The 26,245-nt window shown below is 43.1% G+C and overlaps 1 protein-coding gene across 6 annotated transcripts; it reads left to right on the forward strand.

Moving 5' to 3' along the window:
- The first annotated feature begins 84 nt into the window (after positions 1–84).
- On the forward strand, positions 85–26,010 carry Madm (MLF1-adaptor molecule). Of its 6 annotated transcripts, none has more exons than XM_075669502.1 (14): positions 85–441; positions 3,890–4,012; positions 6,311–6,502; positions 9,952–9,992; positions 10,176–10,270; positions 14,375–14,431; positions 14,763–14,855; positions 15,191–15,249; positions 16,464–16,565; positions 18,477–18,609; positions 21,407–21,554; positions 22,878–23,064; positions 23,495–23,614; positions 24,334–26,010. In XM_075669502.1, exons 1-14 carry the CDS (start codon positions 313–315, stop codon positions 24,442–24,444), a joined length of 1,590 nt encoding a protein of 529 aa, XP_075525617.1. In that variant the 5' UTR covers positions 85–312; the 3' UTR covers positions 24,445–26,010. The 6 variants fall into 6 exon arrangements, with proteins under 6 accessions (XP_075525617.1, XP_075525615.1, XP_075525616.1 ...); XM_075669500.1 differs by having other exon boundaries at positions 89–441; positions 21,395–21,554; XM_075669501.1 differs by having other exon boundaries at positions 91–441; positions 14,763–14,846; positions 21,395–21,554.
- The last annotated feature ends 235 nt before the right edge of the window (positions 26,011–26,245 follow it).

Consider the following 26,245-nt stretch of genomic DNA (forward strand, 5'->3'; position numbering starts at 1 on the left):
AGCTTCAAAAAAAATTGAAGATTTACTTTACTTATTAATGCTTTAGGTAGGTTATAGCCGTCTAGCTCTTACCGCCAACCAATTAACAAGGATAGTCCTACGCTAACTCAGCCGAAATAGTGTATTTAATGGCGTGTGGACCCAGTTGTGCGTGCATTGTGCGCTTTGCGTCGTGTTGGTGTTCGCACCATTTGACTCGATTTTAGTAGCGTTGGTATCGTATACAGCCTTAAATCTGGTCCCAGTGGTGGTAGGTCCCTATTTCGATGTGTTCCGCATGATACAGGTTTCACGAGGCCTTCTGTTGCTACCATGGGCGACGCGAAAGACAAGATTCCTCAGGAATCCAACGAACAGCGTGGGAGCGGCGACGATTCCGAAGATGAAAGCGAAGTCCTAGAAGAGAGCCCTTGTGGCCGATGGCTCAAGCGGAGGGAAGAGGTAACGCTTTCGATCAACCAGATCTCTCGTTAACCGCAACCAACCTTAAACGTATTTTTCTGTAAAGAAAATAGAGAATTAAGCAAATTGGGTCGCATAGGGCGGCGCTAACGAGGCGTCGTTTGACAATGCGTCCGAAAAACCTATTCTCGGCATCTACCCAAATGCCGCCGTCCCATCTTGGCCGTTTAATCAATCCGTGGATCTAACCACGTCAAAGATCGGCGGATGTAGCCGTCCTCTTGACTCTGTCCATGGCCTTCTCAAGCCAGCGGTTTGGAAACGCCCCGGCTGCTGCTGTTCTAGCTTTATAGCAGTTTTATTTTTATTTTCTCTTTGCTTGCGCAAGTTGTCGGAGCGCGTCGGGGCGATCGCACCCACGAGGTCGGGGTTGTTTGTCAGGCCCCCTGATGATTTACAAACGACTATCGCCGAGCACGGAGCTTCGTGACTCGGGCATATGCGTAGAAGGGTTAAGCTGCGGTTGACAGTCGTGTGACAACGGCTGCTCAGCCGTAGTGGTCCCGTTCATTTTTTCTTCTTTTTTTCTTTGTATGTACACGTGTGCGTGTATGTGTGCGCGCGCGCGTTCTTTCGCGCCTGTGACGTTTTGTGGTGACGTCATGCACGAGACTTTTAATTATCATTTCAGTCCCGCCGAAAGAGCGTTAGTCGCTGCACCAGTCTGTTGCAACATGTGACGGTTCAGCGCGGAGAGTTTCGGAAACAGTTTCAGCTGGTGATTGGGCTCCGGGTCGCGCCGAGCTAGAGAGGGAGAAAATAGTGAGCCGATGTCAATTGAACCCCCCCCCCCCCCCGGCTTCTCGCCTTTTATTACAATAGTTACAACTTGTCACAGGAAAGAACAAGGCAGAAAAAGAACGCTCTTGGGAACTGGCGCGAATCGTCATCACACAATGCAAGCGCTGTGAAAAAAAAAAAGAAAAAAGACGCCGTCTTCTGTATGGTGTACCTGGCGCAGCGGTCGCGTGGACAATAAAATGCTAGAAAGCTTTGAAACTGTTACACGTGTGCAACAAAGCATATGGAGGAATAGATACGGTTGTGTGTGTGATACAATTAGGGTGGGATGGTGGGGAACTCCGGGGTAAGCGTGGCAGGACTGTGCACCAGAAATGTCTGGCATTGTGCACAGCTTCTCTCACTCTGAGGAAGTTGCGCGAATTCCAAAAGAATTTAATTCATTAACGCAATTTTCGCTTCGTGCAGAAACTGCTTGTGCGATTGCACCCATTGTGCGAAACAATCGCCTCAAGTTTTGGCAACCCTTTTGACAGCTGTGGACTTCTTTGCGCGTCAGATGCTGCGCACATTTTCCTCCTCTATTGTACACCAGATCAGACCCTCTGTAATTTAACCAGGCCTCGCAACATTGCACTGTGCTGTGTTCGCGTTACCAATGATTGAAGCAAGCAGCACCGTTGTTGTGAGAATTCTGTTATGAAATAGCAGCAATCGGTATGGTCCAGACTCTTCATAAAGGATTTTTCAGTAGGACAAAGATATGTTACAGGCAGGCATAGTTTCCAACAGGCATAGTTCCTCCCCTCTGCCCCTCCCCCTCCCCCCCGAAAAAAAAAAAATACTAGAGGGAACTTTGATGCTAGTGTCTGCAAGTATGGAAACAAATCTTGGGTAGCACATGTATTTGCCCAAATCTCTTCTGGGTTTCAAACGACTTTGTGACATTGCAGATTGATATTTTTAAACAGTGTTACACTATCATTATGCATATGCGCTGAAATTTATTGCCCTTATATGCATCTAGAAATATATGATTGCTTGGAAATAAGAGAGAAATAAACTCTCCTATAATAATTAATAAAAAAAAGAATGTCTGAAGTCACAAGCGTGAAAATTGGACAAATCTATATGCTATGCACCATTATCGAGGTAGCTGTACAAATATAGTACGAGAGTTCCCTGTAGCAGTATTTGTAGGAAATTATGTCCACAGGTACCCAAATGCCACGAGAAAAAAGTGTAGCTTTGGTATGTAGCTTATGCCAAGAGGACTGGAGCTTTCAACATAGAAAGCCAACAGGCAAGGAATTGTCAGTGGCAGTTGTTCAAAACCACTGACAGCTAAGCCAAGTTATATGCCCTAAAGAGGTTTACTGCTGTTAAAAGGTGATAGGACTGTCAAGTTGAAAGTTTGCCAATCTAGCAAGGCATGATTCACAATGCGTTGAGTAGAAAAGTTTAGATTGCATGACACAGAGATCTAGTGTGTTGCTTTTCACCAGGGGCACACTGTTTTGGTGTGTCCTAAAAAAAAAGAACAAAAGGTGGGCAGTGGTTTTTCTTGTAATGTAACATATTCGCGGTGAGAGCAGTTGAGCTAGTTGAGATGTCATTTTGTGGAAGTGCAAGTGTTCAGTGCTGGCAACCAAGATGCGCACAACAGTTGCATCCTCATTGTCATAGCTATTTTATGTCCACTGCAGGACAAAGGCCTCTCCTTGCGATCGCCAAATACGCCTGTCATGCACCAGCCGATTCTAACTTGCACCTATGAGTTTCCTAATTTCTAAATAACTTACTATATAGTACTTGCATCTGTGAACCAGGTCCGTTTCAGTTTCCACCTGGTCGATGTTTCATGGTGTCGTGATGCCCAAAGTGGTCATGTGGGAACAGAACATAGTGACCTCTTGGCACATGTGGCTGAGTGCAGAGTGTGTAGGAAAGGTATCGTGAAACAAACATGGAGGCCACATGATGACTAGCTGTATCAGTGGTAGTAGGCTTTTGCCAGTATCTTTTTTCTAAGGTTCTGAGGTCTACGACCTTCATTTTATCTTATTCGGGTCCATAGTATCCAATTTGGTACATTGCTTTTAATCGTTTTTAATAGCTCAGCAGCAATTATGTAAAATACTCGTTCCAGATGTAAAGTCTGAGGCCTGTGGAACCCTGTGAAAGTGGTTTAGGCATGTTATTCTGTCAGCATTAGAGAAAATTGACACTATAATTTGAACAGTTTGCTGTGTCGTCTCAGACGATGAAAGGCACCCATAAAGTGCCTTTCCATTATTGCGAGTTGACATGAAAATGGAGAATGCTGCATCAACATGTCAATGTACCACGCAACATTAGGTTTTTATCTTTTTGTTTAGACCAATAAAATTGGTTTTTATGATCATGATAGTGCAGTTACTTTATCCATACACGTTGAGATGCTGCATTCAGCATCTAATGAGGGTTTTCATGTTCATGATGTACCAGTCGGTAACGAAGCAATTATGTCCTTGAGTGGGCTTCATGTTTAAAGAGATTACTCAAAAATAAAAATGGAAAATGTCAGTACATCTTCAACTGGAGTCTACAGTATAGCCAATGCTGCTGGCTTGCTGGCTTGGCTGTGTTTATTTACGCTGGCTTGTATACTGACATGTTTATTTTTTTCTCTCTCTCTCATCTACAGGTTCAGCAGCGGGACATTCCAGGCATAGATGCTGCCTACCTTGCAATGGACACCGATGAGGGTGTCGAAGTTGTCTGGAACGAAGTCAAGTTCTCTGAAAGGAAAAATTTCAAGGCCAAAGAGGTGGGAAAGCTTACTGAAAACATTGCTTGTAATCTTTATTATTTTACTTTTGCGGACCCAAGGTCCAAGCAGGGCAGGCAATACAAAAGAAGATAAAACAACAATACACAACATAATAAGCAACAGCATTGTATGCGCAATAATGTTTATTTCGCAGCCTGATCTGCTTTATTGAAGCAATTCCATTCATGTGTTACCCTTTGGGGGGAGGGGGGTACACTCAATCTGGTCAGTGCATGCAAAATATGGCACAAGGTTGTTTGTTGGTAGTGTCAGATGGGCCTGCTAGTTAAAAGTGTTATAGAGGTGATGGATCTAGAGCTATTTTGTTATTCCCAAGTTGGGAGAGAAAGTATAGCCTAAACTTTTGCCTTCAAACTTATAAATGCTGTGTATGCCATTAGCTTTTATGTCGCAGGGTGTGTCTTGCGCGGTTGATTTGTTAAATATAAATACTGTACCACACTGGTGGAATCCTATCAGCCACGTCTAACAGTATTTTTGTGTGTATGTGGCACATGGTTCTTATGGTAGCAAAGTTTTAAAACAAAGCGCTGACATATTTTCGAAGTTATTAAAAAACCTACCACACGGTCCTGATCCTTAAAAGGATGACACTTGGCAGATACGAAGGTTAAGAAACACTTTAAAGGCGTTTTAATTTGATGCCAGAGACTTCTTGAAATGCCGGAGTTGGCATCATCAGTATTATTGTGGTGCCATGATACGCAGCAGTATTTCCTGACATCGTGTAGCCATAGGGCTAGGTGTGCTGTTGCGCAAAAAAAAAAAAAAAAGTTGCACTTTCTTCTTTTTTTTTTTTCCTCACTCATTCACGGCAGCAGCAACGATCACAGGAACAAAGTGAGTCAGTGTGCGATGATGCAGTCACTTTCCGGGTACCAAAACTGGTTAGTAGAAAACTACTACAGTACATTGTTTAGGGCCCTGCACTACTTGCCAGTACTCTCCTAGTGTTCAGAGGGTTTGGATATTCAAGATGGATACATCTTCTTGCGTAAGGACCTGTGACTTAATGTTGGAAATACTAAACCACTTAAGCCGAAAATGTTCTGCCATTAACTTATTTAACCATTCGTGGAAACAAAAGTACAACTATTCAGTGAAAATCTGAGTTTGAGGGAAATTTGGATATATATATATATATATATATAATATAGTTTTGCTGCCAAAGAAAGGGAATTTGTTGTCTTTCTAAAATTCTTCTATATAGAAGTTGAAAGGAAAAATAAAACTCCCTTGAAGACTTTAGTTGGGTGTTGGACTCCTCTCACATGCAGAAATAGCATGTGCTGCAATGTATGGGCCAAACACATGCCTGTCAACGCTCCCGAATTTTGCAAGTAAACAAAAGAAGCATGTTTCTGGTTGATATTGGCACATAATGAATATATGCTTTAATAGATTTTGGATACATTCAAGGTAATTTTGTCTCGAATGCGACTTGAATGTTGTGACTGGCCTCGACTGTATCCACAGCAGTGCCAAGTTTCTGTCCTTAAAAGTACAGGTGGATCATTAAGAACAAGTGGTCAGTTTATTTGCATAGTTGGGACTCTTTGAAGATGGCGAATGATTGCATCTTAGCCGCAGAAGTCTGGCCTGGCTGAGCAGTGTAGTGTGCTCCACTGTGTAACTTTGCGCACAGGTGACGATTTGAAATGTTGGCTACTCGATTCACGAAACAAGTCAAAATTCGAACAATTCGATTCAGAAACAGGCGCTCAGTGGCTGTGATGCTCTGCGGCTAAGCACAAGGTCACTGGTTCGGTTCCTTGTCACTGCTGGTGTGTTTCGATCAGGATGATAGGAAAATTAAGTGCACATTAAAGACCCCCCCACCCCACTTCCTTTTTCGGTATGGTCATCATTAATCCGGCACCCTCCATGTGGCATCCCTCATGACACGCTCTGTAGTTTTGGGACGTTAAACACCTTTAAATTTTGATTCCTTATTCAAAGGTATGGAATTTTCATACACCTGTAAAAATTTCTGTAGGCGGTCGTCTTGCTCGGACTCAATTGTCATTAGTGTTCAACTTGGCATTGTCATGGACTTGTTTAGGGTGATGGTAATGTGGCAGGAGGGAAAGGTGTCTTGCGTTAAGTTCGTTTGTACTGTCTTAGGTACATGGTAAATTGAAGTCATTCCACCCAGTAAACCTGTGCATGTGACCTTTGAAGGTGGCCCTCGGAGCTCGAGTTGTAACAGCCGAGGAGGCAGCAGTCCCTCCTCGCACACCAACACAACTTGGGATCTGGCACTTGTTGTTGCAGGAGAAAATACGTGAGGTCTTTGACAGCTTGGCTCAACTTGAGCACCCAAACATAGTCAAGATCCACAAGTACTGGATGGACAAGGACTCGGAAAAGCCAAGAGTCATTTTCATCACTGAGTACATGTCCAGCGGATCGCTGAAGCAGTTCCTAAAGAAAACGAAGCGAAATGTCATCAAGCTCCCCCTGCAGGTACGTGATAATACTAATGCACCTTCTTTTTCTTTTTCTTTTTTGAAACTGTCTTTTTGCAATGGGGCCTGAAGGGGGTCCTGAAAAAATCGGCTGGAGTTGAGAATTTGCAGATTTGGTGGAGTGAGACAGTGCTGACAAAAGAAGTTTGCCACGTAAGAATGGCTGATGAAAAAAAAGGCTCTGAAGGAAAACATGAAGTCAAGGTAAATTGGAAGGTAGAAGATACGAAATAGTGGAAACATTGTTTTTTTTTTAGTCTGAGATGATGGGCCAACCTGTTTTCGTTGGATGATTACATGGAACCAAAATCAACTTTCGCTCACTTAAGCGTCATGATCGCATTCAGTTACTCAAGTTTGGTATGTCCCGAAGTTCTGGCTGCAATTGCAGGAATGGAATAAAAGTGTCCTGTGTACTGAAAGTAGTTTTTTTATGTAAAGCTTGCCAAATCTGCTAGGTAAAGAAGTGTAAGGTTGAATTTTTTTCTTTCTTCTCGTGTTTCAGCTGCTTTTTCTGGGCCCCTTCGAAGGCAATGCTAATCCCTCTTTAATGCAGTAAAGTGCAGGATATAAATACCGTGAGCACTACTTCCTTATTGCCACATTGTTGCATACATTTGGACATTCGTAGAGCTGCCCAATTCTTGAATAATATAGGACGAGCTGCCACATGTGCAAGGAAGAAGCACGTGTTTATCACAGCATCACCTGCTAGGCTCTTTCATCCACTGCGAAGTCCCTGCCATGGTGCAAGGCACTCGCGCAATTTGTGATTGGCGTTGTTATTAAAGAATTGGGGGGAGCTCTACCATACACTCTTCAGGTGCAACCTTTTCCTTTCTTTCTTTTTTTTTTTTTGCAATACAGTACTGCACCATTGGAAACTATATAAATGTAGCTTATTAACTGGAAGTCTTATTTTGACCCTGCTGTTAGGTTTCAAGATTTTTGCAGGAGTGAGTAGACTTCAACATTACCTGCACTTCACTGATTAAAGAGAGAGAGAAAAAAAATGTATCGGCTTGTTTGCTGCCATTAGACATCGTGTTGACTGTTTTTACGCATCTACAGCATGTTGACTACTTTCTTGTGTACACTCAACTGCAAAGGTACATAGACTACTGGATCTGAGAAAAATGTATCTCAGCAGCCTTGGAATGCAACCTGGTGTTCGGACTTTCGGCCTGTACAACATTGTGGTGTTTGGGTTTTACTGCCTTTGGTCACACATCGCCCGGAAATTTAATGTTTTCTCAGATGCTGTGGTCTGTGAACTTTTGTGGGTGGATGACTGTACAGTGATGCCTTATCTTATCTAATCGCATCTCCTGCATCAGCACTTTGTTGTGTTGCACTGCCCTGTTATCACTTTGCTTGTTTGGCTTGCGAAGGTGGTGAAAGAAAAAAAGAACAAATACATTGTCCTCTCTATAGTAAGGACATGCTCAGTCAACATATATTAGCATTTTTCCCTCCCCTAAATCATATCTGAGAATTTCGTGTTGCTGCTGTAGGTCAAGGATAGAGAAATATGTGTGCAATCTCGCCCAACTCAAGTCTTAGTTTCACATATAAAATTGCCTGTATTAATTTGCACTAATTGCCTTCCTTAGTGCCTTAATGCACTATTGATGTGCTTTGCTTCACAAGTAAGTTTGAACCTATGCTACAAAGTACTAACTGTTAACTGGAACTTTGTTTTTATGCTTATTTTGAGCATCAATGCACTCCCACTTTTTTTTTCATCTGCATGGCTTTGAATCTTTCTGCTAAACATAAAAAAAAAAAACTTGAAGGAATGCAGAAAGTTGCTCTGAAATACTTTTTTTTTTTTTCATTTGTGGTTTAAGGTATTGAGGAGTTTGCACTGTGCTGAAGTTTTGATTCACGATTCTTTGCCATTATCGTGGGTCACATAGTGTTTCCAGTAAATTAAGCTAGGAAGTTTGCATGTTGAAACTTAGTTCATCTAGTATTTGAGAGTCCTAACTGAACGTTTGCCGTCGACTTTACTTCAGCCAGTGTACCTTAACAATTTGCACAGAGCATCTTGCTGAAAATGCTAGATTGCACAACCCTCATGCCGGCAGCTGGAAGCAGAGCACTGCCTATGCTCCATTGTAGAGCTGATTTACAAGAGGTTGAGAGTGTGTCCACTTGGCTTATTTGTTCTTTTGTAACCAAACCGACTCTGCATTGCCTGTACCTTTTGGAGGTACTGTTTTACAAAATGCTATATCAATGCACTTTAGCACATGAAATGTGAGCAGAGCAGACCATAAGCCAACACTAAACTAAAACTGTCTGATGGTTGTGTTCTTGTAATGCCAGTTTGTTTATCACATCTTCTTTCCTGCATGGAATATCTAGGCAAGGTTAATGATAGCACAATTCCTAGTGGTTATTTCGTTTCGATAGCTTTATTTTTTTTTCTGAATTCTGTTTTTATAACAAACCAGTAAAAAAGCGGGAATTCAGTGGCTTGATTGGATTATGCTTCAATGATGGCCAAGCTCAATTGCATTCAACATGAATGTTTGGTGCTTGCATGCAAAGCTGCAATTATTGTAGCTCGGGGCCTAGCAGTAGCATTATAATTACTCTCTATAGCTTTTAAAGCATTATTTTAAATAGTATGCCTGCGCAAATTTAGACAGTATTGTGGCCCTGTCTTGTTGTCAAGCCTACCATGCAATAATTGCGCTTGTTTCGCATGTTAGTGTCATAAAGTGTTTGTTGTCATAAAGCGTCATAAAGCGGTGTGAATGAAGGAATGTGGGATATAACACCATAGAGTAGACACACATACACACTATATATGGACAACTTTAATTACAGTTGGATGGCAGTCTTTACTGGAATTCACTTGAGCTACCACTCATCTAGACTTAGAACTTACAGTCCAGGTTCTGTTCACTAGGACCTGTACCTCATGTACCACCACAGCCACAAGACTGGCAGCAATTGTGCAGATATATTTTACTCTGCTCAGTGCGGTCTTCACGTTGACTATAAATTAGCTTGCCATCTTTGTTGGCACTGGAGACTGACCTACATGACTATCTTTCTCATTGGCCATCGGCTGCCTCGAATAAGCAAGGCAGCATCCATACCACTTATAAATCTTTCTGTTCAATAGGATTACTAAAGACCTTTCCAGCCTGTCATGATTGAAAACCCAAGATGTAGGTTGGCAGTCAACATTTAATTTAATGTAGCTTAAATAGGGCAGATTATCTTTTGCACTTCTGCACTACTCCCGAAGGGTTTCTTCTTTCAAGATTTCTCACTCAGTCGGGTGGTGAAACCAGATCGAGTGGTGTGTAGCTCAGTCTCCACACTCGAGACCTCTTGGCCAAAAGTTGTTGCCGCCTGCTGCTACTGTGCTCAAAGTGCACTGCGTCGTGTCACTGGCACGCGTCATCACCTTTGCAATTTTTGTTTTAGGCATGGAAGAGATGGTGCAACCAGATTCTCTCGGCCCTAAGGTGTGGTCCCAGCATTTGATGTTACTTATTGCGGCAGCGGGACTGTCGCCCAGTCCCCGCTGCCGAACTTGTTGCCTGTTCTTGGCTGACGGCCGTGCCGCACTCTTTGCGGCGATGGGCCCGAGGCGCTAGGGGCGGGCCTCTCTCTCACTGCTCTGTTCCTCCCCCTCCCCCCCTCGACAGTTACCTCCACTCTTGTCTGCCACCCATCCTGCACGGGAATATGACATGCGACACCATTTTCATCCAGCACAATGGCCTCGTCAAGATTGGATCTGGTGCGTTGTCCCTCGCTTTCTCCATTTTAGTTCTGTTTGCTGTGCACGCCAGCACATACTAGTTCGGTAGAATAAATGGTTACTTGCTCATACTTGCTCTAATTTTGTAGGCTCGCTCGTACTCGTGTACATTTGTACTTGTCAGCATTCACTTGCATTCAGTCACTTCCAACCACACATACCGACACCCACTCATGCCCATACTCGCATAGGCTCCCACTCACCAGCACCTTCTTGCATGCATACGTACGTACATACGTACATACCGTATAGTGCGGAATATAGGTCGAGGTTTTTGCCAAAAAATATTACTAAAAGGTCACCCCTCAACTTACATACCAGCCCTTGGCACAACCTGAATAGTTGTCTGGCAACATGTAGAAGCGCGGACCTTTCGGCATCCGCATTATCACCTCCATGGTGACCGACGCGGCCTACGCAGTTGAACCAACGCCATCTTCCCTTTTTGTGCAGCAATCGTTCCTGGCTTTGCTAATTTCCCGACAACCCACAAAATGAGTGCTAGTGCTCAATGTCAGTTCACCGCGGCATTTAAAAATAAAGTGATCGAATATACTGAAATGCATGGGAACATGTCCGCCCAGCAGCACTTTGGCATCTCGGAAAAAAGCGTCCGGTACTGGCGAACGCAGAAAGTCAAGCTGTCTGCCTGCAACACGTGGAAGACTCCCTTTCGCAGGTGCTCCACGGTGCACCCGGAGCTCAGACAAAGTGGCGGATTTCGTCCGCGAGCATCGTGTCCTATCCTTGCCAGTGACAGAACTCATCTGCATCAAAGCTATCGAGATTGCCCGAGTATCGCACTTCGACAGTGCACATCAATCTGCATACGAGGACAAGCTGGTCTAATTCCAGCACTATGTTATCCCGTGTCCGGCAGCAGCATGGCTACATGTTGGGACAGATTGGCAACGCTGATGAAACGCTGGTGTGGTTCGACATGCCGTCGTCCACCACAGTCTGCAAACGTGGCGCGAAGGAAGTCGAGCTTCTTTTAACGGGGAACGAGCATTCGCGCTCCACAGAGATGCTCGCGTATACTGCAGACGGCAGAAAGCTGCCCCCATACATAATATTCAAGAGGAAGACGCTGCCGAAAGAGGCTTTCCCTCTGGATGTTGTTGTTCGCGTGCACAAAAAGGGCTATGGACGAGGCCCTCATGCTCGATTGAATCAAGACCATCTGGAATCGGCGACCCGGTGCACTCCTGTGGTGTCTGAGCATGCTCGTCTTGGTTGCCTTTCGCGGGCACTTGACCACAGGTGTGAATCAGGCACTCCGTGACGGGAGGACGAAGCTCGCCGTCATTCCGGGAGGCAGGACGTCAACACTTCAGCCACTGGACGTTGTGCTTAACAAGCCCTTTAAAGACCGTGTCCATGAACAGTATAATCAGTGGATGGCCGGCGACGACCCCAACTGGCCGGCTGCGCAGGCCGCATCTCGACACTGTGGCCATATGGGTGTCGTGGCTTGGCGCTCGCTGCCTGAGGATAGGTGGTGCCGGCAGTCAAGAAGTATTGCTTTAGCAACTCCTTGGATGGCACTGAGGATGACATGTTGTGGGGCGCAGCCAGTGAGAAGCAGTCGTCTTCAGACGAGAGTTCACACAGCTCAAACGCATAAGCAGGCGGCACCAGTAAATAAAACGAAGTTTTGTGCCTTATAATTTTTATGTTGACCTCTTTGCTTCTATGTAAGGGGGTCGACCTATATTCCACATTATACGGTACGTACAATCACCTTGATATGTGAACTCAAACTTGCCGTCATTGACTCTTGTTCGTGCTCACATTAACCAGCACTTACTCCTGTTCATACTCGTATCCACTCACTCACCAGCACTTGCACCCATTCATACTCGCGTCTGCTCAGACCCTTCACTATTCACTAATGCTCGCACTCGCTTTCCATTCATCTACAGCTGTGCGATAGTCTTTGTCCATGTGAGTAAGTGTGCCAACCTATGCTCCAGCACCGCGGTAGTTGGGTTGTAATAGACCAACTTCATAACATGTTTCACTACCCCATTGCTGCCATTAAGCATGCTGGTAGAGCAGTCTTTAGCAGGCCGAAGGGAAGCTTGTTGTGTTTATACTATGACAAGCCTGTTTAGCCCTCGTGATCAAAGAGCAAGGAAGTGAGAATACTAGAAAGATTCAGGAGTGAGGTAGAGGAGGTGCAACGCCCCCCCCCCCCCCCCCCCCGCCCTACTTTCCTCTAACGTTAACTGGAAAAATCCACAATAGCATTCGCTTTGACGTTACCTTGAATCCAAGTACAGCGGGACAGCGTTGAGAATTCACAGCTGGTGTGTTGCATCAGGAGGATAAATTTCATAATTTTATTTGACCTTACAGCATCAAAAGGGGAAGACTGTTTCTTCATTTGCTTCGATGCACTTATTACGGTGAAAGCCTTAAGCAGCTCATGGGCCAAAAATTTGACAGTACGGCGTTATGGCACCAAAATTCAGTGCCACCAAAATTGGGGGTCAAACCCTTGACCTTTGGTGGGAGTCAAACCCATGGCCTTTGGTGTTAATAACAACAAAGTGAATTAAGGCACAGTTCATTAAGATATAGTTAGTTAAGGCACTCAAACCCATGACCTGTGGTGGGAGTCGAACCCACTTGGAGATATGGATGAACCGGCCATATCACCAAGTTGGATTCCAATTGACATTGTGAAGGTCGAGAGTCGAACCCATGACCTGTGATCTTAAGACAAAGTTTATTAAGGCACTTGAACCCACGACCCAGCATGGAGATATGGACGTAATTGTCCATATCTCCAAGTTGGATCCCAGTAGACATCGTGAGGGTCAAGAGTTGAACCCATGACCTTTGGTGGGAGAAAACAATAGGAAGTAACAACGCATTAGAACGAAAATGTCAAGTAATGTAATGAATGTCTCGTGTGCGTGCAGGCTTTCGCCTTCATCCTCTTTAGTGTATGCTAAAGTGACTGTCAGCATTTTCTCTGAGTACAATTTAATAGGGGAAGAAATAAACTCGTGCACACTTGCAAAAAAGGATTTCAGAAAGTTGAGACAAAAGTTAAAATAATAGCCAACTGCTTTGCATTCCATCCTCACTTTGTAATTTCAGTGCACTGTGCTAATGTTGTGGTAATTAGGTCTTAAGAGGAAGCTTTAGCTTGTGCCGAACTCCGACTTGGCCTATTCAAATACATGTAAAACGCAAAAACGTTTTTCTGAGGTAACCCCTGGACCGATTTTAACAAAATTTGTTGCATTTGAGAGAGAAAGTTAAGTTCTGGCGTCTGTTGGAAGCGAAATTTCGATTTAGAGCATTGATTTTGTTAAAAAGATTTTCAAATATACGACCGTTTGAAAAAAATAGAAGCATGAAGTTTACAAATTCATAGCTCTGCATCAAGAAGAGATATCGTGGTTCTGTAAACGGCATCCATTAGATCATTCAAAGCGGACAAATTCCATATGTTATTTTACATCTTACGTGAATTTGTTACATTGTTTACAAGGGTTCTGAAAAACTGTATTTCCATATTACTAAATTTTTGATATTCATGTGTAACATATCAGTTTTGTCCATTTTAGATGTACTATTAGATGCAATTCACAGAATTGTATTATCATTTTTCGTTGTTGAGTTAGAGCTGTAAACTTGATAGTTTCGTTTTTTGAAAATTTTTGATTTTTGCTAATTTTTAATAAAAAATTGACGACCTAACTCAAAAATTCGAAACCAGCAGTCACTAGATTTTAAGTTTTTATTTTAAATGCAACAAACCTCGTCAAATTTGGTGCAGTGGTTGCCGAGAAAAACGAATTCCCCTTTTACATGTATTTAGATAGGAGCCTCCGAGCTAAAGCTTCCTCTTAAGTTGTGAGCGTTTAGGAGAGTGGCATGTCAGTGTAAGACTGTAGGTACACTGCAATTATTTTTTTAATGTGTGTGTAACAGGGAACTTGGGGACACCATGCCATCTTTACCAGGTAACATTGGGGTGCTCATGTTTGCTGCCTTACTCTGCACCAAAATGTGCTTGGCAAGCTGCCTTTGTATACGTGCGTCACGTCGGCATTTAATTTCCAGGCTCTCTTGCGTGTGCAAGACTTGCTACTATCGCTTATGGTGAAATTACCCCACATGGTAAGCTGACTGATTGAAATGTGTTTTAACATAACTACATATATTATTTCCCATAATTAATCTTCCATTATGCTCTACAAGCTTTAGGGACATTTGTTGCACCTAGTAAAGGCTGTCTCGAAAGGTGTCTGTTTATGTAAATTATGTCAAAAGCCTAAGCACTCTTGGTACCATGGTACTGTCCTGGTTGTCCACTTTTCCTGTCCCTTTCCTTAAGGCAGGGTGACTTAAAATGTGTGCTGCAAACATGCTTTATATGTTTTTGCTACAGTTTGGCAATGTTGTCATCGTGAGACCTTGCCCCCACCTCCTCCTCCCTTTATTATTTCAGTGGCACCTGATGCAATCAACCACCATGTCAAGACTTTTCGGGAAAACATCAAGAATGTGCACTTTGTGGCGCCCGAGTACGGAAGTAAGTCGAGTACGTGTCTGGCACTGGGCCGCTGCTGTCTTCTGTCTTTTCCTCTCGGTGGCGACATCGACCTCTCTTGTGACGTGCTTCTTTCTCATTTTTCCTTCTTTTCTCTTCCTCTCTCGTTAGACCATTTGTTGTTGAGGGTCAGTAACCGCTGATATATATATATATATATATATATATATATATATATATATATATATATATATATATATATAATCTTGTGTCCCAACTTGCTCTAGCATAACTTAGTTGCTTAGCATTGCTGTAACATTGCTTCTATTTAAATTTACTTCTATGAGATGAGGTTTTTGTTCCGACTTCTTCCTTTCTTTTTCCAGCTGCGCCTGTTGTAACACCCGCTGCTGACATATACTCGTTTGGGATGTGTGCTCTCGAGGTGAGTGACTTTTTTTTTTCTTTTTTTGAAGTTCTTCGGTTGCCAATTGAAGACATCAACTGCAACAGTGTTTTCGACAGAGGCTGGTCCAGAGTGGCAGACAGATTTAAATCTGCGCGGTTCTTGGGGTAAACGTTAAAGCTGAAATTGCTTTGCCTGCTTATAGCTTTTATAGCTTATGCCATTTGACCGAAGTATAGTTAATGTGTTTCGCTGCACCAATACCCACTGGCAGTGGCATGCTGGCTATACAATGTTTTGTTGCCGAGCATGAGGTCGTGGGTTTGATACCTAGGCATGGCGGCCTCATTCCGCTGAGGGGGGAATGTGGAGGTGCTTGTGTCCCATTCCTTGATCACGCATTTAAGGAATCCCCAGATGGCCATGAATAATGCTAAACTCTCCGCAACAGACTCTAGCAGCCTCTCTTGATTTGGGTCTTTGAATGACGGCACCATGGATATGTTATCATTGACCATAAGAAAATGATGAAATCAAATTAGCAAGGTGATCGTAAGGTGCAAAGGGGAGGGGGAAGGGGGGGAAAGGACATAGTGCAGTAAGTGCAAACATTTGTAAAATGTGGGGCATTCATTGCTCCTTGTATGCAGCAATGCCAACTAGCTGAAAGCAAGGAATTGTTTCTCGCTGAGGTGCTCGGAGATCAAGGAAGTTTGACTCTCCATTTAAGGATATGAAGTGGAATATTTTGCCCATGCTAGGCTCCGTAGCCTTGGTCATTCCCAGGTGCAGTCCCACAAACCAAAGTTCATCCGAGTGACTTTGTTTGCCCATCCTTGTTTTGCTTTCTGAAGCCGAATAGGAAGCCTATCGCAGGACAGTCCTTAGAGTGCACTAACGAAGGCACAGTTCTTTGCATGCCAATGTCTCGCTGACAAAGGCTGATATCGACAGCAGTGCAGTTTGTCTGCAGATTTGCGTCAAGTTCTTTACTGCCTTGCATGGCCACTGAAATCGGTGAAGCTTTTATTTTTCGGTTTTAGTCTCTGCGTTTTGCGGGAGGGCTTGAAATTCTGCCTAGCCTGAAAAACACTGTAGCGTGCAGTTTGACGGCTTCTGGCACAAGATGGTAAGTCATCCTTTCTCTCTTCTTTTTTTTTCTTTTTTCATTTTCATGTGTGTGGATATATGCCACACCCTTCTGACTTGCCTGCTCTTACTTCGGTGTCTTAGATGTTTACCTTTTCTCCTAGATGGCAGCACTGGAGATTCCTGGAAATGGTGATTCAGGCACGCAAATCACCGAGGAAGTTGTCAACAAGACGATCGAGTCGTTAGAAAACGTTCAGCAAAAGGTACTAACTCGTTCTTTCTGTCACCTCTCCCAGAAAAATTTTTGCTTGGTAGATAAGGCAACGTGTTCTACCGAGTGTTTCATGTAATTTGAACCAAGCTTCTCAAACATAAAAAAAAAAAGAGTGGCACTTTTAAGAGAATGGTAGGACCAGCTTACTGTTCATTGTCAACTTGTAATCAGAGTTGGTCCCAAGCTAATGCTTCCTCTTAAAGGGACAAGGGACATTAAACAGAAAAGGTGTTCGAGAAGTATTAGCATATTACGTTTCATAATTTCAAAACGGGCCATTCTTACCAAGGGAGGAGGCATAAGTGAGAAAAGACTAAAAAAAACTTTACAGCTGACAGCATTGCCTTGAAATTTCTTGTACCAACTCGCCCTGGCGTCATGGATTTTCACAGAATCTGCTCTGGCCTACTTAGTTTTTTATCAGTAAAGGTGGGCTACATTGTAAAAGAAAAGAAAAAAGTGAGCGACTGAACTTAAGTGGTGGGGGGGGGGACGAGGCACATAAAAAAAACTTTATTTTTTAGACAATTTGAATAAAATTTGCCCAGTTAATGTGTTTCACCAGCTGATCCCAAAAAGTGAAATAATTTTCTTTGTGATAAACATTTCTTCATATCTAAAAATAACAGGATGTTCTTTGTTTAGAGCCTAATTAACAGCAACTTGCACGGCTAGGTACACCACAAGGAATCTATTCTGAACATTTATTGTGTTGTAATGCGTAAATTCTTGTTTTAGGCCATTTTTGAAGCGAGGTTATAGGTTGTCGAACTTAGAAAAATATCAAGGTGGGCATTTTTTATGACTGAGTTTGGCAACATATAACTTCACTCAAAAATGACCTAAAACATTGATAGCTTCCGGCACACTATGAACATTCGAATTCGATTCAGTTTGCTGTACGTTACCCCGTGCAAGTTGCTGTTAATTAGCTCATTAGGCCCTAAACCAAGAACACTGTCTTTTGGATATCATAAAAAAATATTTATCATAGGAAATCAAAATAATGCATTTTTACCAGCTGATTTCAAAAATGCAATTAACTGTGCAAAGTTAATTAAAATTGTTTCAGAAAATAAAAAAAGTAATTACAGTGCCTCGACCCACCTTAACTGAGCCACAGCGGCCCAAACGCGAAAAAACAACATATTTTAACATCCGTGATGCCACACTGACGTGCCAGCTAGGGTTTGTCAGAAATGAAATGCTCAAAGACCATTTCACATAAAAGAAAATTAAAACAATTTGTTCACATATATTTAGGGTCACGGAGAGTACATTGGTCCAAAAAGAAAACAATTAAAATTGCTAAATATTAATTAGCATAGTAATTAACTGCTTCCATGCCTTGGTTCTGTGCCGTGGGTTTGTCCACGGGTTTCTGGTAAAAACTGCCAAGAACGAGCTCGACTTGTCAACGGTGCATTTCATTTTCAAGCAATGCCACGGTAGAGCCTAGTTTTGCCTCTATGCTTACTGGTGCTTTTGGTAGATGGCAGCACACAGTCCATAGGACAGTGCAAGCAGGAGCGAAAACATGTTGGAAACAGGGGTGTTTAAAAATAATTTGACCATTTTTAGTCTGGATTTGGGATAATAGCGAGGCACGGAAGGGGTTAATTAGTAATTGGTTTGCTCAACTATCCACAACTTCAGCACTCCAATCTCCAGAGTATCAAAAATGATATGTGGGGATTTTGGAGGTAAAAGAAATATAAGCCTTGCCCTCCATTTTCTTTTTCTTTCTGATGATCAGCTTCTTGCCGTGAAAATAATGATTATGTGGCTTTAAAGAAACACCGTATCAGTCTGATCTGATTTTCTTTTGTCCGTACCTTTAAACTCGGAAACTGGGTCAGCGCTGCACTAGATTCGACTTAATTTTTTTTTTTTTCTTCAGGACTTTATCCGCAAGTGCCTGCGAAAAAATCCGCTGGAGAGGCCCACTGCCAGGGAGCTGCTGTTTCATCCAGTCATCTTTGAGGTTCACTCCCTGCAAGTCCTGGCAGCACATGTCATCATCGAAAGTGCCTGTGAGTATGTCATTTTGTATGATGGAAGTGGCTGCTGTGTTGTGTGGGACCTCAGTATTGGCAGGCTTGCTGAAACCAGGACTAGGGCCCTTTTGATCTTAGCGCCTTGGCGCTTGAAGGCCAACTGCAATGAATTTGCACTTTGGCTAAATTTGTTATAAATGGGCAGTAGCCACTGCAGCAATCCAGGCAAATCCGCAGGGCTGCTAATTGTATAGTTTTCTTATGGGCAGCCTTCAAATGGCACTGCTGGCACTACCGGGCCTAAAGAAATTGCACCGTCTTAAATGACTACTGCACTTTAACTAGTGGTCAGATTTGACAATGTTTGACTTATTGGAGGGTTTGGAAAAATGAAACTTCAACTGCAGGTATCGTCAAAGCTAGCTTCTAGTGCTGCTAGTACTTCCTCAATAAAGTCGCGAAAAATTTTCACTTTGGTCTACTCGGCAACATAATTTTTAAATGACAGCAGCAGAGAAGATTCAGACGCTTCTGTTGAGTTGTCTAATTTTCCGATCCGACATCTAAGCTGGTTTAACAATGTCTCAAACAACCATAAGTGTTCATGGGTGCATGTTACTTCGATAATTCTGTTCGACTGATATCGAGTGCAAATTTGTTTTTCCCACCGTGGGTTGCCTTTGTTTATCAGCATTTCAACAGCGCATGTACAAATTATTTCGAGCTATCCTTCCTGCCGTGCGGGGTTTTCACTTGCAGAAGAGCACGCAGTCGGTTTCAGGCTGACTTTTGATTGAAGTCTGATTAGCAGTCTAATCTCTTACATTTTGAACACCACCTGTGCAAGTGCCCTTATTAATTATTAATTACTGTACAATATTGTGGAACACGTCGCGTTACTGTACAGTGCTGCACGGGAACTGAACAAGGCCCTTGGAGGCTCGAGTGCCAGTTGAATACACGCTGTGGGGTGATCAATGACCTTGCTGGAATTTTTAAAAATCGCATGTTGCGGATAAGGTAGTTCTAGTCCTTGAGCTGGGTTATTCATGGAGGCAGACACTACTTGCAAGAGAAATTGAAACACATATTCAAATAATTAAAAATCGCTAATTAATTTCTTAATTCATTACGTTGTGGCACATATTGCAATTTGCAAATTGTTGCCGGTGGGTTTGCAAGGCGTACCTACTTAGAGTGCATTTTCAGAATGACACCAGTTTGGGTTTATGCACTGAAGTACTAAAGTAACTAGAACCCCATGGTGTTTCATTCCATACTGGGAAATATGAGGAAAAGGAAGACATCAGCTGTCTTTCTGAAGGCTGTTCTGTGGCACCAGGGGTCATCGCTTGGCTTTCTTAAATGTTCTGCCATCCCTAGTACTGACCAATCAGAGCTGGCAAGAGCCAGCAGTGGACTTGGCAGTCTTGGCGTAACGTGGTGTGAACTTTGGCCAGTTTGTTACTCATAATAAACTTCCAAAAGCATGTTAGTAGCAGGACAGAAACAAGGAAACTGGCAAACCAAAAACTGCATTAGCGCCATGTTTGTTTTGCCCTTTTTTTTTTTGCCTCTGTGTTGCTCGTAACACACTTTTGCAAGTTTTCAGCCTTAGCATATTTATTGTGGCAAAGCATAGAGAAACTGTATTAGAAAAAAAAAATGAGAAGGCCGGCACAGAGCTGCGACCAGAAACAGTGGTGCTTGTCATAACAATGCATTTATGTCTCTTAATAGAACTCTAGTTACAGTAAGCTTAAAATCACTTTATTCTATTTTATTTTACTCTTATATGTACTTAAAGCTGCCAAACTGTGCTCGTTTTGTGGCTTCTCTGGCTGCTCCCTCCTGGGACAGTGCTTCACTAAAGTATTGAATTCAATAGAGGCATTAGGCCTTAACGAATGGATGTATCTCTGAGAACACTTGTCAGTCATTTAACCCTTTGCAGTCATGAGCATGTGCCTCCGCTATGGTCATTGACGCCATGCATAGAGAGCGCTTGTGCAAGTTATCTAAGCAAGTGATTTATTTCAGAATGTCTACTTCATTCGTAGGGCTTTCTTGCAGTGTAGTCTCCAGCTAGCATTCTGTTGGGGGTGGTAACCATGGGAACAGTTTTCTTTAGGGTCCTCATTGTTGCTTTATTCTTCAGTGCTCTTCTAAATTTGTGCGAATTCTTTTTATAAAATGCGTGTGGAGATTCCATACCCTGCCTCGCAGCACAAAAGAATGCATGCAAATTCCTTCAAGTGCACTGACATGATGAAGTGCAATTATCAGCAGTTGTATGTGCTGCAGCAAATGCTAGGAAGCCATTGCATGTCTGGAGGGGGCCTGACACATTACTGCAAAGGGTTAAAGCTGCATGCTTCAAAATGTTTGGTTGGTTTTGCCTGTTTTATTCACACAAAATTTACTTTAATCTGTTGTGGGGGTGTCAAGGCGAGAAACTCCATTCGTGGGGCAGTTATTATCTTGAAATCTGTCTTGGCATTAGCGCCCTTGAACTGCTATACATAATGATTGTATTGTAGAGCATTGTTGATAGTCACTGGTCGACTGCTACAAGTTCTCAGTTTGCATATAATCTGATAAGATTAGTAAAGTTCATTTGTTCGTGTTGCCATGTTAGATGCCATTTTGCATTAAAGTAACAATTGAAGCTTTCTTTTTTTATGTGTGTGTGTGATTTTATATGCATTGGAGTTCTCAGTGTCACGGGATTGTGGCATAGTTTTGCTAGTTTTTTTTACCATTCGGCCACAGCTGGAATGGTGGTCTGTTGGTTCCATAAGGTGGGCCTTCACACTTTCAGCTTATCACCCAGACCAACTGACGGATGAGGCCGTGATTTCGAGGTACAGCCAGGCAGACATCGTTGCCGAGATTACTCACCGGGACGGCAGGGTTGGCGTGCAGCTGCGGAAGAATGAGGTGCCCAAGCTGGAGTTGGAGAAGCTGCTCGAAGATGTCAGGTGGGTGTCCTCCCCGTGCATATCCACCATGAGCAGTGACCGCTGAAAGTTTAGTAGTTTCACCACAGTCTTTGCATCTTCAGAACCATAAAAAGTGTACAGCTGCAGAATGGGGTAAGCATTCTCGAGCCCTGCAGTCGGTTTATTCATAAATACAGTATATAGACTCCATGCAAGAACTGTCCACAGGAACGTCAGATGTAAGAACATCAAGTATATTGTGTCTAGCATATTTGAAAGCGCCTATCAAGCCACAAGTGGTCATAATTGGCGCACTTCATAATCGGATCATTCTATTGGCACATAATATTCCAGAATTTAATTAAGCTTAATCTCTAGAAAGTTCATGAAGTAAACTTTGTTGCATTTATCAACACTCTGTCATAACTTCTGACTGAAGGAAATGACAGGCTTCACTGCAGGATGGCTTAAATAAGTTCAGCTGTAGAAGTCATTCCTTTGTCGGTGATGTGATGAGGACTTCTGTTAAAGGATCAAATTTTGTACACGCTGTGGTCATTCTGCAGCAATGGTGTTCCGTTGCTGGACAAGTGGTCACGAGTTCGATTTTTACCTGTCGCAGCCAAGGTCTAATGATGCAATCCAAAAATTCTTGTGTATTCAGATTTAAGTGCACGTTAGGAAACACCAAGTGGCTGAAATTAATTTGGAGTCCCACAGTATGGCATGTCTTGTAGCTCATGCCTGATTTGGGGCATTAAAATCTATCATATTTTGCTACTGAGTTTGATACATTGATTGACTTATGTGTGGGAAACCTAATGCATGGCCTGTAGTAGTGTTTTTGATATGCTGGAGTGAGTTTTCAGTTGTACAGATAATTCAGCAAAGCCATTACTAATTAAATACTCTAATAATGAGATGTTTTGGTTACTTATTGTATATTATTTCGTGTGAAAGTACTCTTCACGGCGAGGAATCGTGGTGGGCAAGTTGCTATAATTTTCCTTCATATAGAAGTGTGTTAAAGCATCACAGGTTTAAACCACATAATTTGTTTGTTTCTTGGCTGTGATAGCCACATGCCGGTGTGAGTCAAAAAGCAAGTACACTCGTGTGCATGTAGATTTAGGTGCGCATTGCAGAATTCCATGCGGTCAAATTGCAGGTTGAAACTGCCATAGATCTCTTTGGCATTTCTCCGATATATCAAATGACTCGGTGTTCAAGCCAGCCGTGCAATTTCCCATTAAGTTTTGAGTCAATGAAACTTGCCTTTGACCGAGAGTTTGGCTTTTTTAATCTTGCCATGTCTTTCACACCTTCTTATGCTTTTTCGTTTTGTTTCTTTTTGCTACCCAGAAATGGCATCTACCCCTTGACGGCATTTGTCATGTCGCACCAGCCGGTCGTGAGGCCCCGGGCGTCATCACCCGAGGTGTCCGAATCTGTCCAGTCGGCATCACCAGAACCGTTCGACGCTGAGACGCGCCGCATTATAAACATGATGTGCAACATCAAGCAGCAAGACGAATCTCAAAACTTTGTTGTAAGTCCTGTTAACATCAGTCATCCGTTTGTCTGCTTTCCTTTTTATTCAACTTGTATATCTGCCAACCCTTTCAAATGTTTTGCACTGTTTATGAATTTGGTATTGGTCCACGATTTTGCTAATGCTTCGCTGGTTTTACGAAAAGTAAATTCTGTTTTGAAAAACATTTTGCTATTCAGTCCCCGACCATAACCTTTGAGAGTCTTCTGATCGTGAAAGTACACCAGTGACTACATATTAGATCCTTTTGAATAAAGGCCTTGTCTGTTGACTCTACAGACATCTCTAAGGCACACTGAGAGCAGCAGGGTACAAGTCATGTTTGGCTATGTGTAGAGCATCATGGCTGTGGTGCTTGCGGTGGAGTTCTCAAGATATGAATGCACACCGGGGTCTTAAGCACCAGATCTATTGCCTTTCTTTGCAGATGACACTCTTGCTGCGTATGGACGACAAAATGAATCGCCAATTGACTTGTGAGCTCAGCATAAAGGACACGCCATCTGTGCTGGCCACAGAGCTGGTTCACTACGGCTTCATCAACAAGGTACTGTACCTTGGATTTGCACATTTTGCTTCTAAGGGAAGCTGACTGTTGACAGAATAAACTGTATTAACACTAATTACAGTTAAAAGTAGATACCCCCCTTATGATAAGTGGGGAAGGACTTCGAAAACCTGCTTGTTCTAATACAATTTGTTGTTTGTCTTGCTAAAACTTTACGAAATGTGCACTCACTTTTTGTTGATTCACTGTTATGAAGTCGAGCGTGCATTACGCTTGGGTGCACATTATTTTCCAACAAGAACAAAAATAGCATGTGTGGTGGTCCACACACCAACTGGCCATTTCATCAAATTGTGCTGTGACCTGCCGCAGTAGCTCAGTGACTATGGCGTTCACTGGTGAGCTCTAGGATGCGGTTTAATCTCTGCCACAGCGGCTGCATTTTGATAAAAGGCAAAATGTAAAAATGGTAGTGTACTTGGATTTAGGCGCACTTTAAGGAACCCTAGGTAATCAAAACTAATCCGAGGTCCCCTGCTGTGGTGTGCCTTATAATTGGATCGTGGTTTGACCAAATGAAATGAAGGTTTAAATCTAGCATGACGGTGCTTTGGCTAGGATTAGCAAGTTTTGAATAAAGTAACTTCATTATTGGTGAGCTTACTGTTTTTTAGTGGGACTGTGATCAACAGGAGGTAGTCCTGCAACCTATATTATGGTCATGCAACTGGCTCTTGCATTTTTTTTTCTTTCTTCAGGATGATAGGAATATGGTGGAGGTTCTGATCCAGGACACGCTAAGCCGCAGCCACATTCCAGGCATCTCCAATCAAGGTCAAGGAGCCCCAATCTCCGTTGGTGCCGCGTGACCTCTCGCCTCGAGACCATCCTCTTTTGTCATGGTGCCGTCTCTTTAGAGTGGACTCCGGGGGCGAGAGAGATGGGGCTGGTGTGTCTGTGCCTGTGTGGAGTGTGCTTGTCCAAGGAACTGCTAGCTTCTTGAGGAACTGCTAGCTTTCTTTCTAGTGTGTGCATGTGCGAAAGCGGTTGCTCGTGCAGCAATTGCAATGTCGACCGCTCCCACTTGCCTTGCGAATAAAGGTGGGGCTTCTCAAGGTCAGTCGAAGGCCATCTGCGAGTTTGGCCTTCCCCAATTTCTTTCTTTCTTTCTTTTGGCTCCGGAAGGAGCAAGCCGGGGCCAAGTGCTCGCGTACTGTACAGAAGTATGTATATTGTGGAGTGAGGTGGAAACTTGAACTGAAGAGAGAGGATCAGGGGAAGGGTTCCAGTGCAATAGGTTGCATCATGCTAGAGCTTTTCTTAGCACCATTTGTACTAGCCATATTTTGTGTTACACTGCTCTGACAACCTCGTCTGTGCTACCAGGGGCTTGACGCATCAGCTCAAGCAGCAGCTGCCGAAAGAAACTTGCATGACGTGCACTGGTTTAAGGCTACCAGAACTTGCTTTAAATGAGCTCTTGTACTGAGCATTCCCGATGCAGCACAGTCCTTATGCAGTATACTAGTCCTTGTTAGCAGCCCGCAGTAGTGCTGGCACGAGACAAAATCTATTGGCAGATGAAGCGACTTCCAGGGGGGGACACGTCTTTCCACTGCTTTGAAGATGTTGTGGAACACTGTTCCTGAGAAGGCATGCACTGCACCGGCGCTACAGTCACTAATTAATCGAAAGAGCACATTTAGTCTTGCTGCCCCCCCCCCCTCCTCTCTCTCCCCAGTACTGTACAAAGGTTGTCAGGATAACCGCAAGAAAGCTGTTGTCATTTTGCATGATAGCATAAGGGATAGCACATGCCTTGGAAAGCTGAACGTGCATTCCCGCTTCCTTTTTACGATGCTGTTTGTATGAAAAGCAAAAGAAGGCCTTTTAAAAAAACATCCTTTTCCTTGTTTTTCTCTGCTCTGGACTTGGGCTAGGTGCCATCCTTCATTGTGCCACTGTTTTTTTAGCCATACTGTGTCTTAAATTGATGTCGCACTGCCACATTTTCGATCGCAGGGCTCAGTCGCCATCAAAAGTAGCCATGTGACACTAATGTTAGTGCAAAATTATTTTTACCAACAGTGGGCACAGTAGCTTACAGCGAGGTTTGCTTGGTGGAGATGTTTGCGAGAACAAGAGGTGGTCACCCACATGACTGTTGGAGTATGCCTTAGTGAGCTGTTAGTTATGCATTAGCCTTCATTTGGCATTCTCTAGTGGTGCTTTATGGTTGCCAAGAACAAAAAGGGTAAACTTTCAGCTGGTTACCAGGCCTGTATTTTTGCTTTTTAACAGATATACAACTGAAGGGTGCAGCTTTTCCTTACTTTTTTTTTTGCCTAGTTTAAAGGTGTCTCGCTTCAATTTTTTGTTTCTGTGAATAGAATTTGTCTGCCACTGGGGACTATGAATAAAAATTTAAGCCTTCACACTGTGGTTGTGTGTTCATTTTTTTGTTCTCTTACTATACCAGTTATCAAAATCAAAGTAAGGAGGCTTTGATGCGATGGTGAGACAAACCTGCAAATGGCTTGTGAACAGTATAGTATTTGCCTCCCAACTACACACACTCTACATGGGTCATTTTCAGACCAGCAGCCGCTTTGGAAACGAAGGATGTCGGAAAGCTAGAATAGTACATAATTGAGCTGTCCGACTATCTGG

Source organism: Dermacentor variabilis, chromosome 9 (assembly GCF_050947875.1).
Source record: "Dermacentor variabilis isolate Ectoservices chromosome 9, ASM5094787v1, whole genome shotgun sequence".
In the NCBI taxonomy this organism is placed as follows: Eukaryota; Metazoa; Arthropoda; class Arachnida; order Ixodida; family Ixodidae; genus Dermacentor; species Dermacentor variabilis.